Raw genomic sequence first — 13,698 nt, 5'->3', positions numbered from 1 at the left:
ATAAATGAGCACGATGGTGCCCATGCCTCCCTCAGCCTCTCTCTCTCTCTCTGAACTCTCTCCTGCCCCAGCTCTGTATGCAGTACTGGCCCGAGAAGACGTCTGGGTGCTACGGGCCCATCCAGGTGGAGTTCGTGTCCGCAGACATAGATGAGGACATCATCCACAGAATATTCCGCATCTGTAACATGGCCCGGGTAAGGGTCCAGCCAGGAGGCTTTGCTGTGCTCTCCGGATCATCCCGTCCTCGGGGAAACGATGCCTCTGCTGATTGTGGCTTCAGACCCAACAGTGGCTCTGACACTCAGAGACCCACGGGGAGGCCTCCAGCCTGCCATCTGCCTCTTCCCTGACACACTTGCTGCCTTGTGGTCAAATCTTCTCAGAATTCAGTGCTTCCCCACTGCTGTCCTGTTTTGGCAGGAGTTGACAGGGTCTTTGATCGGATCCAGGAAGCTTTGGGCTAGACCCTGAGAACACCAAGATGGAAGATGATTAGTTGCTTCCGGGGGGACTTTACCAGCTAGCTGGAGGAGTATTGGGTGGGAGGGAGCAGATCGGTAGTCTGTGAAATGGCTACAGAATGGCTTTGGTCTTTACCATTTACTGGGGGTCCCAGGGTCCCAGAACTCCATCTCTGCCCTCAGTTCCCTGCCCGGTGGGAAGGTGATCTATGTTCTGGCACATGAACCTCGGCGGGGAGAGAAGAATTCTGCCCAGTAGAGTCAGGGAAGGCTCTTCCTAGAGAAAGGGACATTTGGGTTTTGGAAACCAGTAGTTTTCCAGGGAGAAAGGAGGTGCAGGGACGTCGTGGCAGGAGAATCCATATGCACAAAGGGAGAAAGAGGAGTGTGTCCCCATGACGACACAGCATCGACCCCATTCGGTCTATCTCCCGCTCGGGTGCCGCAGCCCCGAGGCCTATGAAGGGCTTGTGTCCCTGGAAGAACAGCCCTGACGGCCTCTCTGTTCTCAGCCTCAGGATGGGTACCGGATAGTCCAGCACCTGCAGTACATCGGCTGGCCGGCCTACCGGGACACACCCCCCTCCAAGCGCTCTCTGCTCAAAGTGGTCCGACGGCTGGAGAAGTGGCAGGAGCAGTACGACGGGAGGGAGGGACGCACTGTGGTCCACTGCCTGTGAGTACTGTGGAAGGCTCTCTGGTGGGGGGGGTGACCGGTGTCTGTCTTAGGGGATGCCACTGGCCATAGGAATGCCTGGCTATACGACATCTCAATATTCCTTAAAAGTCAAGGGGTGTGTCCAGTCAGAATGGCTAAAACTGACAAGTCAGGAAATGACAGATGCTGGCGAGGATGCAGAGAAAGGGGAACCCTCCTACACTGTTGGTGGGAATGCATGCTGGTGCAACCACCCTGGAAAACAGCATGGAGGGTCCTCAAAAAGTTGAAAATAGAACTACCCTATGACCCAGCAATTGCACTACTGGGTATTTACCCTAAAGATACAAATGTAGTGATCTGAAGGGGCACGTGCAGCCAAATGTTTATAGTAGCAATGTCCACAATAGCCAAACCATGGAAAGAACCTAGATGTCCATCAACAGATGAATGGATAAAGAAGATGTGGTATATATATACAATGGAATACTATGCAGCCATCAAAAGAAATGAAATCTTGCCATTTGCGATGGAACTAGAGGGTATCATGCTTAGTGAAATAAGTCAATCAGAGAAAGACAACTATCATATGATCTCCCTGATACGAGGAAGTAGAGATGCAACATGGGGGGTTTGGGGAGTAGGAAAAGAATAAATGAAACAAGATGGGATCGGGAGGGAGACAAACCATAAGAGACTCTTAATGTCACAAAACAAATTGAGGGTTGCCCGGGAGGAAGGGGTACAGAGAGGGTGGTTGGGTTATGGACATTGGGGAGGGTATGTGCTATGGTGAATGCTGTGAAGTGTGTAAACCTGGTGATTCAAAGACCTGTAAACCTGGGGCTAATAATACATTATATGTTTATTAAAAAATTTTTTTTTTAATTATAAAAAAAAGTCAAGGGGTATGTATTCAAGGAATTACGATCTTTCATGGACTGGGGTTGCCCGTTTGTTGCCTTGAACTAAGGTTATGTGACACGTTATTAATGCAAAACCGGGAGGCCTTTCGCAAACATCGGGGGTAGACCGGCCGCTCCCCAGCACTCCCGATGGGGGAGAAAGCCCTGGTCCCCCACAGGAGGCACGATGTGTCCTGTTAATCGCAAGAAAGCTGGGGTGAAGTGGCTTCCACCGACCAGATCCTCGAATTATTCCCCAAAGAAGAGCACACGATGATCTTCCTTTTGCAGAGTAAATATTTCTGGAGCCGGTGGAGGCCCTGGTCACACCTTCCTGACCTCAGAATCGAGTTCAGTCTTTACAAAATGAGCTTACTGTTCCTTCTTTCAAGCAAGGGGTGCAAGCATGTGTCAGGAAAACCAGACAGACATGCACACGCACAGCTTAAGGCCACCACCTATCACAAGCCTTTCTTCCCCAAAGATGCAGATCCCAAACCAGGCACCGGAAAGATGCCGTGAGGTGTCAGTGTCACATGGATGGGCGCAGTCAGCCAAACCAAGCTGTTTCTGCCCACATCCCAGACCCTGGCAACGGGTTCCCTGCCACCGAGCCCCTGCCTCCCATCCAGGTCGCTCCCACACACTCAGGGGGCCTCCCCTTTGGCTCACAGGCACACCCGTCCCAGGCATCACTCCACCAGGCCCCGGAACACCTGTGCCCACTCGCCTCTTCCTCTTGGACTCTGCCTTTCTTGCTTCAAAAAAGTACTAAACCCTCCTTCTGTGGGGCGTTCCATCCTCCTCCTGCAGGTGATTGTTTTTTAGCCTGCTTTTAGAAAGGAGTACCTTTTTATCCAGGTCCCCCTCGCCAAGGTGACCCACAGTTTGAACCAAAGGAAAGCACAGGCATGTCCTCCTATCAACAGGGACAGCAGTGTCCTTGGAGGCCAGAGACACAACAGATACCAAAATGCGGGCGCTGGCCAGCGAACGGAGGGCAGCTGTCTGTACCTGAAACAGCTGCTTGTTGGGTGTCCTGTAGATAAAACATCTGGGAAACCGAGGGCCTTGGTTTCCATCCAGATGTTCTTTAGACACAGGCCATTACATGAAATCATTAGTTGCTGTTGGCAGCACGCCCAGGAGTTCCGAATCAGGCAGATTCCCTATGGGACTTTCTGTAAATAGTTGAAGGGGTGTTTCCATGAATATGAATTACGGAGCACCGGAAAGGTTTTTGTCCTTAGCCGATGCAAAGAACTAGGATGAAAACCACCTGGAACCTTCCACGTTCATCACTAGATGTGCAGGTAGACCCAGAACCTCCTTTTGGACAAGGATCTGGCTAATCCAGTTCTCAAAGAGCATCTAGTCCAACCCTCCATTATAGGAATAGGAAAAGACTTGCCCAAAGTCAAAGCAGGTTCATGGCACCGACAGGACTCCAACCACAAAGGCTTCTCTGCCCTAGCCTGACTTTGCACGTACCCAGCCAGCCACTCCCCACTACTCCTGATGTGGTTTCAGGATCAGGAGGTGCCTGGGGGCTACATTGCTTACATCTTCACTCTGTGTCTAGAAATGGGGGCGGCCGCAGTGGAACCTTCTGTGCCATCTGCAGCGTGTGTGAGATGATCCAGCAGCAAAACATCATCGACGTGTTCCACATTGTGAAAACACTGCGGAACAACAAATCCAACATGGTGGAGACCCTGGTGAGTGTCCCAGGAGGCTTCTCTCCCAGTGGGGGAGGGGGGGGTGGCTCACTGAGAGCCTCAGATAATACAAACCAGCAGCTGGCTGCTTGCTGGGTCCTGATGGGCCACAGCCTCTGCAAACTTACTTCCTGCCTGCTGGGCAACCCAAGTATGCATCCTGATACACTAATCCTGGGGATTAGGGATTCTGGCTTAAGGAGAGTGTGAATTCTGTTTTCAAGTCTGTCCAATCCTGTTCTAATTAGCGTATGTGACTTGCATGGAGGCGTAAGCACAGGGCTCGAACGCTGTGCAGAAAGGGATGGAGAGCGTGTGGGCCAGCGGAGCCCAGATCCTCAGGCCCGCTGCACAGACCATACACAAGGAGCTTTGCCCTAAGAGTCTTAACCTACTCGAAGCATGGTCTTACCCAAACTCCGGTCCGCAGACCGGCAGCGTCAGCCTCACCTAGGCTCTTGTTAGAAATGCAGGATCCCAACCCAGTCCGGATTTACTCAGTCAGAGTCTGCATTTTAGAAAGACTCCTGGGTCCTTCACAGGCACCTTATGGTCTGAGAGGCACCTGAGTCCAGAATGGTGACAAGGAAGGGAATGACCTACTGGGCATCTGGGAAGGCGTGGGTGTAAGGCACCAGGCAGAACTTAGGGGAGGTTCAGATAGGGATAATTATGTGGACAATTTTGCGATGACTGTTAATAGGGCTGTAGCTAAAGTTTCCTCCAAAATCTGTGTCTTTAACCTAAATGCCTTTCCTTTTCATCTCTCTCTCTTTCCTCCTCTGCTCCCTCTGCCTCTCCCCCTCTCAGGAACAGTATAAATTTGTATACGAGGCAGCACTGGAATATTTAAGCTCCTTTTAGCCCAACAGGATGGAGAGCCTGCCGGAGTCCAGAGGCTGCAGCTGCCACGCCCCCTTTTCTGTGAATGGCAGTGACTGGGCTCAGGGCCGAAGACGCAGCACCCTGCCCAACTCCAAGGAGAATGCTGGTTGTCCTGTGCCCCATGGTGGGCTCTGCACCTTCCGAGGGGTCTCCTGTAGCTGTGGGAGGTACTGCTCTGAAAGGCCCAGGCTCCCCTTCCACACTCAACCAGCTGAGGCCACGAGCCCATGCAGAAGTGCGCCCATGGCAAGGCCCCGGATTTTCCCGTTCCCAGACCTCCTGCTTTTGCTCTTTTCAAGTTTGTGAATCTCCTGGCAAGCCGACTATGTGAGTGTTGGGGAGTGAGAGCCTCAGCAGCACCTCCCTGCCCTCCTTGTCCCTGGGGGTAGAGGGGCTGTGTGTTCTACTCCTCCATGACTGGGCTCTTGGGGTGTGTGGGGGTCCCCTGCTCTGCTGCCCCTTGTAGTGTCCTTCAGGGATCTCTGGAACTGGACACCTGCCAGTCTGGATCAGTGTGAAACTCAGGATGCTCCTGAGATCACAGTGGAAGCCCCCATTCTCACACCTAACCTGCATGGGGCTTGGCCCAATACCATTCTGTATCCCACAGCTAGTCCAGGCCTTGACCTGTCATTCACTGGCCAGCCCACTGTGTCCACAGCCTTTGGTAAAGGTTCTTTTTGCTTTTTTGTAATCAGTGGGAAGGGGGAGCATGGGATTTTGCTATTCTTCCTTGTCCTCATCATGAAAAGGAACGATCTCTCTGGGGTAGGGCTCTGGCTGACCTTGTGTCGTTTGGATGGTGGGTGATTTGATTATTTTCCAAAGCGTGTATGAAAAGAAACTTTCTTTGGGGGTGTAAAATCTTAGTCTGTTATGTCAAAATAAAAGGGGGAGGGAAGTTCAGATGTGTAACTCTAAGACAAATCTCTCAGGCCTGTCATCTTTCCTGGCAATGTCCTTAAAAGATTCCCTCTCCCCCCACTCCCAGCCCAGAACAGCACTGCCATAGAGCAAGGGAGACAGGCTAATCTAAGGACAGTCCCTTCAGTTTCTGGGACAGATAGAATACCAGATTTGTGCATCATCTTGAATCTCCAAATTTGAACTCCCTAGCTGCCATCATGAGAAAGGCCACGGTGGACCCAGGTGTCCTTTGGTTTAAAACAGGCCAAGGAGATCACACCACGGATCTAGGATCTTATCCAAAGTATGGGTGAGTCAGTGACGGGGAACCAGCATCTGCTAAGCACCTACTGTAGGCTTGGCACATTCCATATGACATTTCACGTGGTCTAGACCCCCTTGAGAGGACTACCAACCTGTCATCATTTCCACTTCACAATGGGGGAAACTGAGGCATCTCCGTCCATGATGAAATTCTGGGTTCCGAAAAGGCAGACATTGGTGATAAGACTTCTTCATACTGTTGTCTTCATCTTTCTCAGCAAAGCAGTTATTTCAGAGGGGAAAATAAGGCTAGAAACTTCCAAGCAGAGAACTCCACAGTGGAAATTGAATTCTTTCTTTCTGATGTGAGTTCTTCTGGGAAGCCCAGAATTTCAGATGTATTTCCTGGTTCCCCAGGAAAGCTAGTCGCTTCTCACTTCTCCGCCAGTGAAAGCAGCTGCCTGTTCCCTCTGGCTGTGAGGTCTGCTGGCTAGGGTCATGCTCCCTCCCTTGGTCTCTACTAGGGGCTCAAGCACAGTATCTGACTGCCTCGGGGTGGTCTGGGATCCAGGAAGCTCCGCTTGGAAGCTGGTCTAGCCCAGAGAGGGGATGAGGAGCACAGAATTCAATAAGGCACAGTATTTGCACGCAAGAGCTTACCATATACTGGGGAGATTGTCGCCCAGTGCCAAGGTGGTAGAGCACATGAGTATTACAGGAACCTGGGAGCAAGACTCTGCCTGCCTGGGCTTCCTAGGGGAGATGGCATCCATCCCAGCAGGGTCTCAACAGGTAAGAGAAGGAAAGAAAGGAAATCAGTCCAAGGGATCAGGATGTACAGTGGCACAGAGGTGTCCTTGGGCTGGGGGCAGGGGGCAGGCAGTAGGGTGGGCCATGAGCCCAGAGCAAGCACAGCACTGCAGGAGGGGTGGCAGATGAGCAGGGTCCGGGGGAAGAGAGCCTACCTGGAGTACAGACCAGCTGTGGGGGCCACAGGGAGCCAGCCAAGCTCCTGAGTGATGGGCTCGACTCAGTGTTAGAGAGACACTCTCTGGGCCCAGTGGGGCTGCCTCTCCTCCTTCATCAGACACTGTGAAGACATTCCCTGAAGTGCGTGCTTTTTAATATCACATCTATGTGTCTGTCTGCTCATTATTTTGTTGCTGGAACAAAATACGCAATGGGTCATGAGACCCAGCTTCTGTAAGACACTCAGGGTCTCTGCTCTACCGTGGAGCAGGGTGGCCGGTCCAGGACTCCAGACCCGTGAGACTGGGACATGAAAGGAGCCTGCAGAAGCTGTTGCCTTTGGCCTGGGCTCCTGAGCTGTCTGGAAGTCCAGGGACACCAGACTTGATCACGGAAGGGCTGTCACTTTGGAAGTTCAAAAGGAAGCATCTCAAAGGGAAGGAAGGCAAAGGAGCCCACCTCCCCACACACACCCCCAGCCGGGAACTCACTCTTCTCCCTTGCTAGGTCCCTTCCCTGGTATGCTTGAGCAGGTCCCCCAGCTCTAGTCCACAACTCCAGCCAGCCCTTGTGCCGCCTGCAAGGAACCAGTAGCAGAGCAAATCAGTCTGTCATCTGCTCTTTTCTCAGATCCTGGCTCATCCATGCAGAATGGGGGAGGGGAGCTAGCCAACACAAAGCTTCAGATTCATAATGCTCCAGAAGGGGTGACAGAGCTGGCACATGGAAATGACACTGGCTTCTATCATTTCAAATGGTGAGAATCTAAAATGGGACTTCAGGGAGAAGGGAAATCATAAAAACTCAGGCCACGGTGGGGTACCTGACCCAACCAGGGCCGGAGATGGATCCCCCAGCTAAACCCCCCATTTCCTCAACACCCAGCCACTCTCCAAAGCAGGCAGGGTGGCGAACGGGTCTTGGGCCACTTTACAAGGGATGAAACTAAGGCTCATGACGGGGATATCTTCCCAAAGATTCCACATGGCATGCATGTGGCAGGGCCTGGATGAAATGGGGCAATGGTGCCCTAGAATTTGGACTTGATCCAGTCCTTGGGAAACAAGAGCAAACACCACCTCCCCCAAGCTATCTTCCCACCCCAGTCCACTGAGAGGCTGGGCTGTCTTTCAGAAGGCCGAGGAAAATCGTATCCGTGCTCTCTGAGCTTCTAGAACAGGAGCCAGCCTCTCATCTCCAGGGAGCCCAAGAGAGCATCCCCACTTAGGACAGAGCCTCCTGGTCACCTAGTTATGGACCCTGTTCAGAGATGTGAGGGACCCTCGCCAGTCTGCGTTTATTTGTGGCCTAGATGGCTTCAGGAAGAATCTTGGCTGTGCCTCCATGTGTGCCCTTTCACAACCGTCCGGGCCTCTGGATGACCACAGCACACCCCCCTTCATGGGGACAGAGGGATCCAGTGGCTTTTCCCACCAGCCCTCTCTTTGCATGTGGCCTGAGCAACAGCCTGCCAAATGGCAGCCTTCCCACAGTACCAGGGGAGTTGAGTGTGTTGAGGACACTAACCAGCGAGCTCACTCAATTCTTCCTGCATCCCTACGAAGTGTTTGTGATTGTCACCATTTTACAGATGAGGAAACGGAGGCTCAGAGAGGAGAAACCCATTGCCCACAGTTCCCCAGTTAAGTGACCAGGGGAGCCAGGAATTTAATTCCTTCTGACCTCAAAAACCATATTTTTCCACCATCGTGTCTCAGATTTTCCCACGGGTCTACCTGTAATGGCAGAGTAGAGTGGAACAGAAACACAGTGGGTCTCGTAAAGCCCAAAGCAGACAAGCTTAAAATTCCTTCACAGTTTCTTGTTCTACTTTGACAATTCATGCAAGACTTGCATGCCACTCTAATTTACCTGATTTGTTTTAATAGGACTATTTTTTAAATGATGTGCCCTGGTCCTTACAGTGATTTTGGTCCCCTCAACTCCCTCTGATAGACCCTAGGGAATCATATCCCAGTCAGAGAGGCGTGGTGTCTGGCCATACTGCTTCCTCCTGAGACCAGTTCCAGCCTCAGGCTCAAGACCAGCTCAGCTTTCCTTAGAAAGATGCTTTGGTGTGGGAGTACCATGACCTCACCGTTCATGGGTCGATCTCGACTCCAGTTTCTTCCAGTTTGATGCTGGAAGGAACCCACTGGCGTAGCTTGGAATGTTGAGGATGTGCCCATCGAGCCCATAATACTCTAAAGGGAAAGGAGAAGATGTACACAGACTTTCTGAGCAAATTTCTGAATGCTGGGGCTTCTAGAAGCTGATGCCCTTTGTCTAGGAGGAATCACATGGTTGCTAACAGGGGCAAATCTCAGGACATGCTTCACATGAGGGGCTGGGGGCTGGAAGGCTCCTCACTTTACTTCAATTACACGTACCTACTGGGTTCCTGCAACAGGCCAGGGCCCCAGAAGGGGTACTTCCCGGAAGCACAGGTTATCATGGACCAGTTCATCCCTTGGCGAGGCAATCTTAAGTTCATATGTCAGCTTGGCCATTTTTTAGCTATACAAGGTTGGGCCAACCAATTAATGGAAAAAGATGTGAAAAAAGCAGCTTTGACCAGGTAGACGGCATAGATTTGGAGAGCTTTGGGCAAGAAAACAGGAAGGCAAGGCCAAGAAGTTGGGACCCAACAGAAATGTTCAAGAATGCACGCAGACTACAAGGCAAAGTGGTCACTTCTGTGGCCCAGCAGGATGGGGATGGGGAAGGCTGGCCAGGACCACTGGAAGCAAGGATGTTGCTGTAGAACAAGTCTCAGTATCCTGGAGAAAAGATGATAATTTTCCCTCTGACCAATCAAATCATATCTAATCATCATCTGTTCACCGTTGCTAAGCTAGCTCTTGTTGTTTGTTCTCGTGAGGATCCACTTTCCTCCGCTCTGGTATGAATCCCTATTGTGTGCATGTAGGTATCAGTCTAGTCGGGCTGTTTCAGGCAGAAGTGAGGCTCCGGGGGGAATAGCCAGGTGCCCACCATGTCATCTCAGCAGGAGATGACTGCCCTACCCAGACACAGAGACATCGAAGGAGACACTAATTCTCCTACACCTCACTGCTGTGGAACAGAATGAAGAAAGCCACCCTCCTTGAGTCTGTACCTGGCCACCCCTGGGCTAGACAGACGGGCCATCAGCACCCAGCTAAGTCAACAGGAATGCCATGGGAGACACAAACCAGTCCAAGAGTAAGAGGAGCAGGATGCTAACAGATTGTGCTGGGCCAGAGCTGTGGGGACCAACAGTCAACCCCAGCTGCAGGGCACACCAGAAGATGAGCCATGAGTCCCATGGATGGCCATTTCATCTCCAAGCCCTGACCTGCCTTCCCCATCATCCAACTAGTCTGAGTTCCTTCTCAGCTGATGCCAGCACCAAATCATAGCCCAATAAAACAGGAAAAAGACAAAGGGACTCCAACTAGAGACGAGAGGAGATTCATCCTTGTTCCTATATTCCCATGCAAGGGTTCAAACTTGGAGGTTTTCCACGTCTACATAACTGGAAGTGATAAAATTTGTGGCACTGGTGTCACCTAGCAGGGATCTGCCTTTGAGGGCGTATACAATCTGAGCAGCAGGGAGAGACGTCCATGGCAAAGAGTGGAGGGGCCATTGTACTCATTTCCTCTGATGCATATTTCAGGATATGACCAGCAGAAGTACAGCAGAGATGTCTAAGCCATATTAATGCACACAAGAAGACTTTCTTCTGGTTTGCTAGTAACCAGAGATAAACTTTTGCATACCACTGGCTGTGAAGCTATCCTGTAGAGACCAAGTCCACCTCTTGCATCCCTCCTGCCTTCAGAAAAGATGAGAATAGGTCATCAAAAGGGCCACATTCACCCCCATGAAATCCACTCATAAATTTTAGGTCCCCAAGAGGTGGAGTTAGCATCCACGGTGGTAGACAGCATGCCTGGCATCCTGGCTATCTAAGAGCACTGGGGCTGATACAAGGGATGTGAGAGAGCTCAGGATGAGTCTGTAGGGAAGACCTTTTGGGGCTGGATCACCATGGATCATGGTGCTGCTCTGGGGGATGGGATTTGGACCCTGATCCTTGGTTGGGATATTCAGAGAATGAGAGTCTGCGGGCAGTAGAGCACTGGACAGGAGGGTATTGGTGTGTAAGCCTGGAGTTCAGGGTAATTCATATAATTCATGGTTCCTTCGTGAGTGGAGCTCAGATTTGGGGGAGGAAGGGGAATGTGAAATAACCTGCCAACAGTGCACAACCGCGTCCCTGAAGGCATACTTCAGTAGGTTGGGCTTCTGGATACAAATGCATAGACGTCCTGTCGATGATCTGACAAGCTCTCAGTGCTCACCGTGCCCCTGCCCCTCCCATAGAAGATCAGTGATGGAAGGTATTCCTTGGGTCAAGGCCCCAGGGCAGTCTGGAGGCTCAGGGGGCCAAGCAGTGTCATCCCAGGTCAAATCAGACTTCCAAAGGGTCAGGCAGAATGCTAGTGCCCATATGCCTAGAAGTCATTAGACAAATTCAAGCACGGTTTGCTTGTCCCTGGTCACTCTTTTGAGTGGAACTAGGATCAATGCATAAAGCTTGATGATTGTAAGGAAGAACTTGCTGTGTGCCAGAGAGGATGAGCTGCCCATCTCAGCAGTGGCCCAGCAGAGGCCAGACTTTAAAGGGAAGAAAGAGCATTGCTGAGATGACCTTGAACTCTCTCCCACCCTAGATGGGTGATTTGTTTTGGAGATGGGACTGTATTTGAACTCCGTCATTCCTATAGAGCACAAAGCCAAGGTTGTGCTTGGTCTGTGTGGGTTGAAATCCCCTACTCTCCTGCCCAACCAAGTCTTCCGACCATGCAAGCCAAGACGCTGCTCTGGCCCCCCTTCATCCAGGCTAGTTATCACCAAGAATTCCAGAAAGAACAGCTACTTTGCCATAGACCAAACGCCCACTGAGATCTGGGATGAGACCAACCCCAGGTCAGGCCCACTGGCCATCAGGGATAGCCAGAACTAGTAAAGGTTCAAGCAAGACCCAGAGCAGGGCTTTGCTTACCACACACAGTATCTGCAGAGGTCACTTCTCCCCACTCCCCAGTCGAGGCCTCTTGGAGTAGACTGCAAAGGCAAAAAGCACAGGGACTCTATTGGCATGTAATTATACTCATCCCCAGGTCATCCATTTCCTTGCCAGGGGGATCCTGGGCTAGCCCAGGTGAATCCAGGCTACCCCATGTTGGCAGTCAGACTCAAAAGCACTTTTCTACCCCTCTGTTTTCACCCGACATCAAACTAGCCAACAAAAAGCAAAGAGTTAGGGCCTCTAACGTTGCCTTGGCTACTGGACACCATCATCGCCCTCTAAGGGCCCTCATGGGGTTCCCACTTGACTCTAGGGAGACTGACATCATCACATCCACTGGGCATATGATACTGCATGAGACCAAAGTCTCCACACTGTTTGCAGCCTTCTCCGTGAATCCCAATGGCCTGCGCTTGTACAGTTTGGGTGTTTGATAGATAAAGCACGTATGAGAAGAGAAAACACAATAAATCAACTTAAAAAAAAAAAAGCCAGCACTGTGCTGTCTATGTTCTTTTTGTTTTGTTTTGTTTTCTTTTTCCTTTCCAGTTCTAGCTTAAAAAAGCAGAAGGTAAATAATGTCAGGTCAATGAATATCAGATATATTTTTTGACTGTACATTACAGTGACGTGTAATCTTTTTACACCGGCAAGTCCATCTTATTTATTCTTGTAAATGTTCCCTGACAATGTTTGTAATATGGCTGTGTTGAAAATCTATACAATAAACCTGTGACCCTGAGATTCATGTTTTCCTAAGATACTCGCACTGGTGTCTTCCTGGGGTTGGATGGGGATGTGGGGAAGAGAAGTGGAAGGAGGAGGAGGAGAAAAACGTAGGGTTTCTTCATGTTCATTTAATCCTCAAGTCTACAATGCAGGAATTGCGGATTAGCCCCCCCCCTTTTTTTTTGGCAGGTGAGAAAGCTGGAGGTTCATAAATGTTAAGGGATTTTCCATGATTATATACGGAGCTAGTAAAAGGGTTGATCCTAAAAGTTTTTCCCCCAAGTCTGGTCCATAGAGCAATGGTACCAGATTGACTCAGGAAGTTTATGAACAAGTTTTTAAGCCCCTCCAAAGTCACAGTTTCAAGATCTGCACAGTAACAAACTCCCTGGATACAGAAGTTACAGCTGCAGAATATACCAGCCCCAAAATTTAATGACAAAACAATGGTCGTTTATGGTGGGCAGCTGGGCGCTGACTGACCTAGGCCCAGCTCAACTTCTCTAGCCGGCCCACCCAGGTATCAGGCTCTATTCTGGGCCCAGCTTGCCTGAACAACTCGACTAGGGCAGGTCTGCTCCATGGAGCTCCTCTCCTCCCCTGGGGACAACAAGCTAGCTCATGGTGATAGCAGAAGCATAACAAAGAAAGTCCAATCCCATAAGTTGCTTTGAGATCTCTCTCCAGCATCCCATTGGAGAAAGCTGGTTCCATAGCATCAAGGGGCCTGGAAACAGACTGTACCTCTTGACGTAGAACCTGCTCTTCAGTGTTCCAGTAAATGGTGGCATGAGGTGCCCCACCCACGGTGCCAGGTATACACTTGAACCCTCTCATCTCAGAGTGTGGTCCATAGATCACCTCCATCAGCTTGTGGGAGAAACTTCGAAACATGCCGAGTCTGATTGAGTCGGGGCAGGACGGGTCCCAGAAGTCTGCATACTTAACAGGTGCCCCAGGTGACTGTAACGCGTGCTGAAGTTGGGCCGGCACCATTCCAGATGCCGTGGCTGTTAGAGAGGGCCCAAGCATTGCAAGGAGACAAATCCCTCCCCAAACAAGGGTGCCAGGCAGCCAGTCTTGGAGCTGGATGCAAAGCTCTCTCTGGGGAAGCAAAATA

At 50.9% G+C, this 13,698-nt stretch overlaps 1 protein-coding gene across 12 annotated transcripts in view; it reads left to right on the top strand.

Annotated features, from left to right (window-relative positions):
* Positions 1-12,600, top strand: part of PTPRT (protein tyrosine phosphatase receptor type T) — a 1,067,282-nt gene extending 1,054,682 nt beyond the window's left edge. For all 12 annotated transcript variants that reach the window (XM_047746505.1, XM_047746499.1, XM_047746504.1 and 9 more), the window contains 4 exons: positions 72-197; positions 977-1,140; positions 3,610-3,745; positions 4,556-12,600. In XM_047746505.1, the coding sequence (XP_047602461.1) occupies positions 72-197; positions 977-1,140; positions 3,610-3,745; positions 4,556-4,609 (480 nt within the window). In that variant the 3' untranslated portion in view covers positions 4,610-12,600. The remainder of the gene's footprint in view (positions 1-71; positions 198-976; positions 1,141-3,609; positions 3,746-4,555) is intronic.
* The last annotated feature ends 1,098 nt before the right edge of the window (positions 12,601-13,698 follow it).

This window comes from Lutra lutra, chromosome 9 (assembly GCF_902655055.1).
Source record: "Lutra lutra chromosome 9, mLutLut1.2, whole genome shotgun sequence".
Classification (NCBI taxonomy): Eukaryota; Metazoa; Chordata; class Mammalia; order Carnivora; family Mustelidae; genus Lutra; species Lutra lutra.
This window is presented reverse-complemented; position numbering and strand designations above follow the sequence as displayed.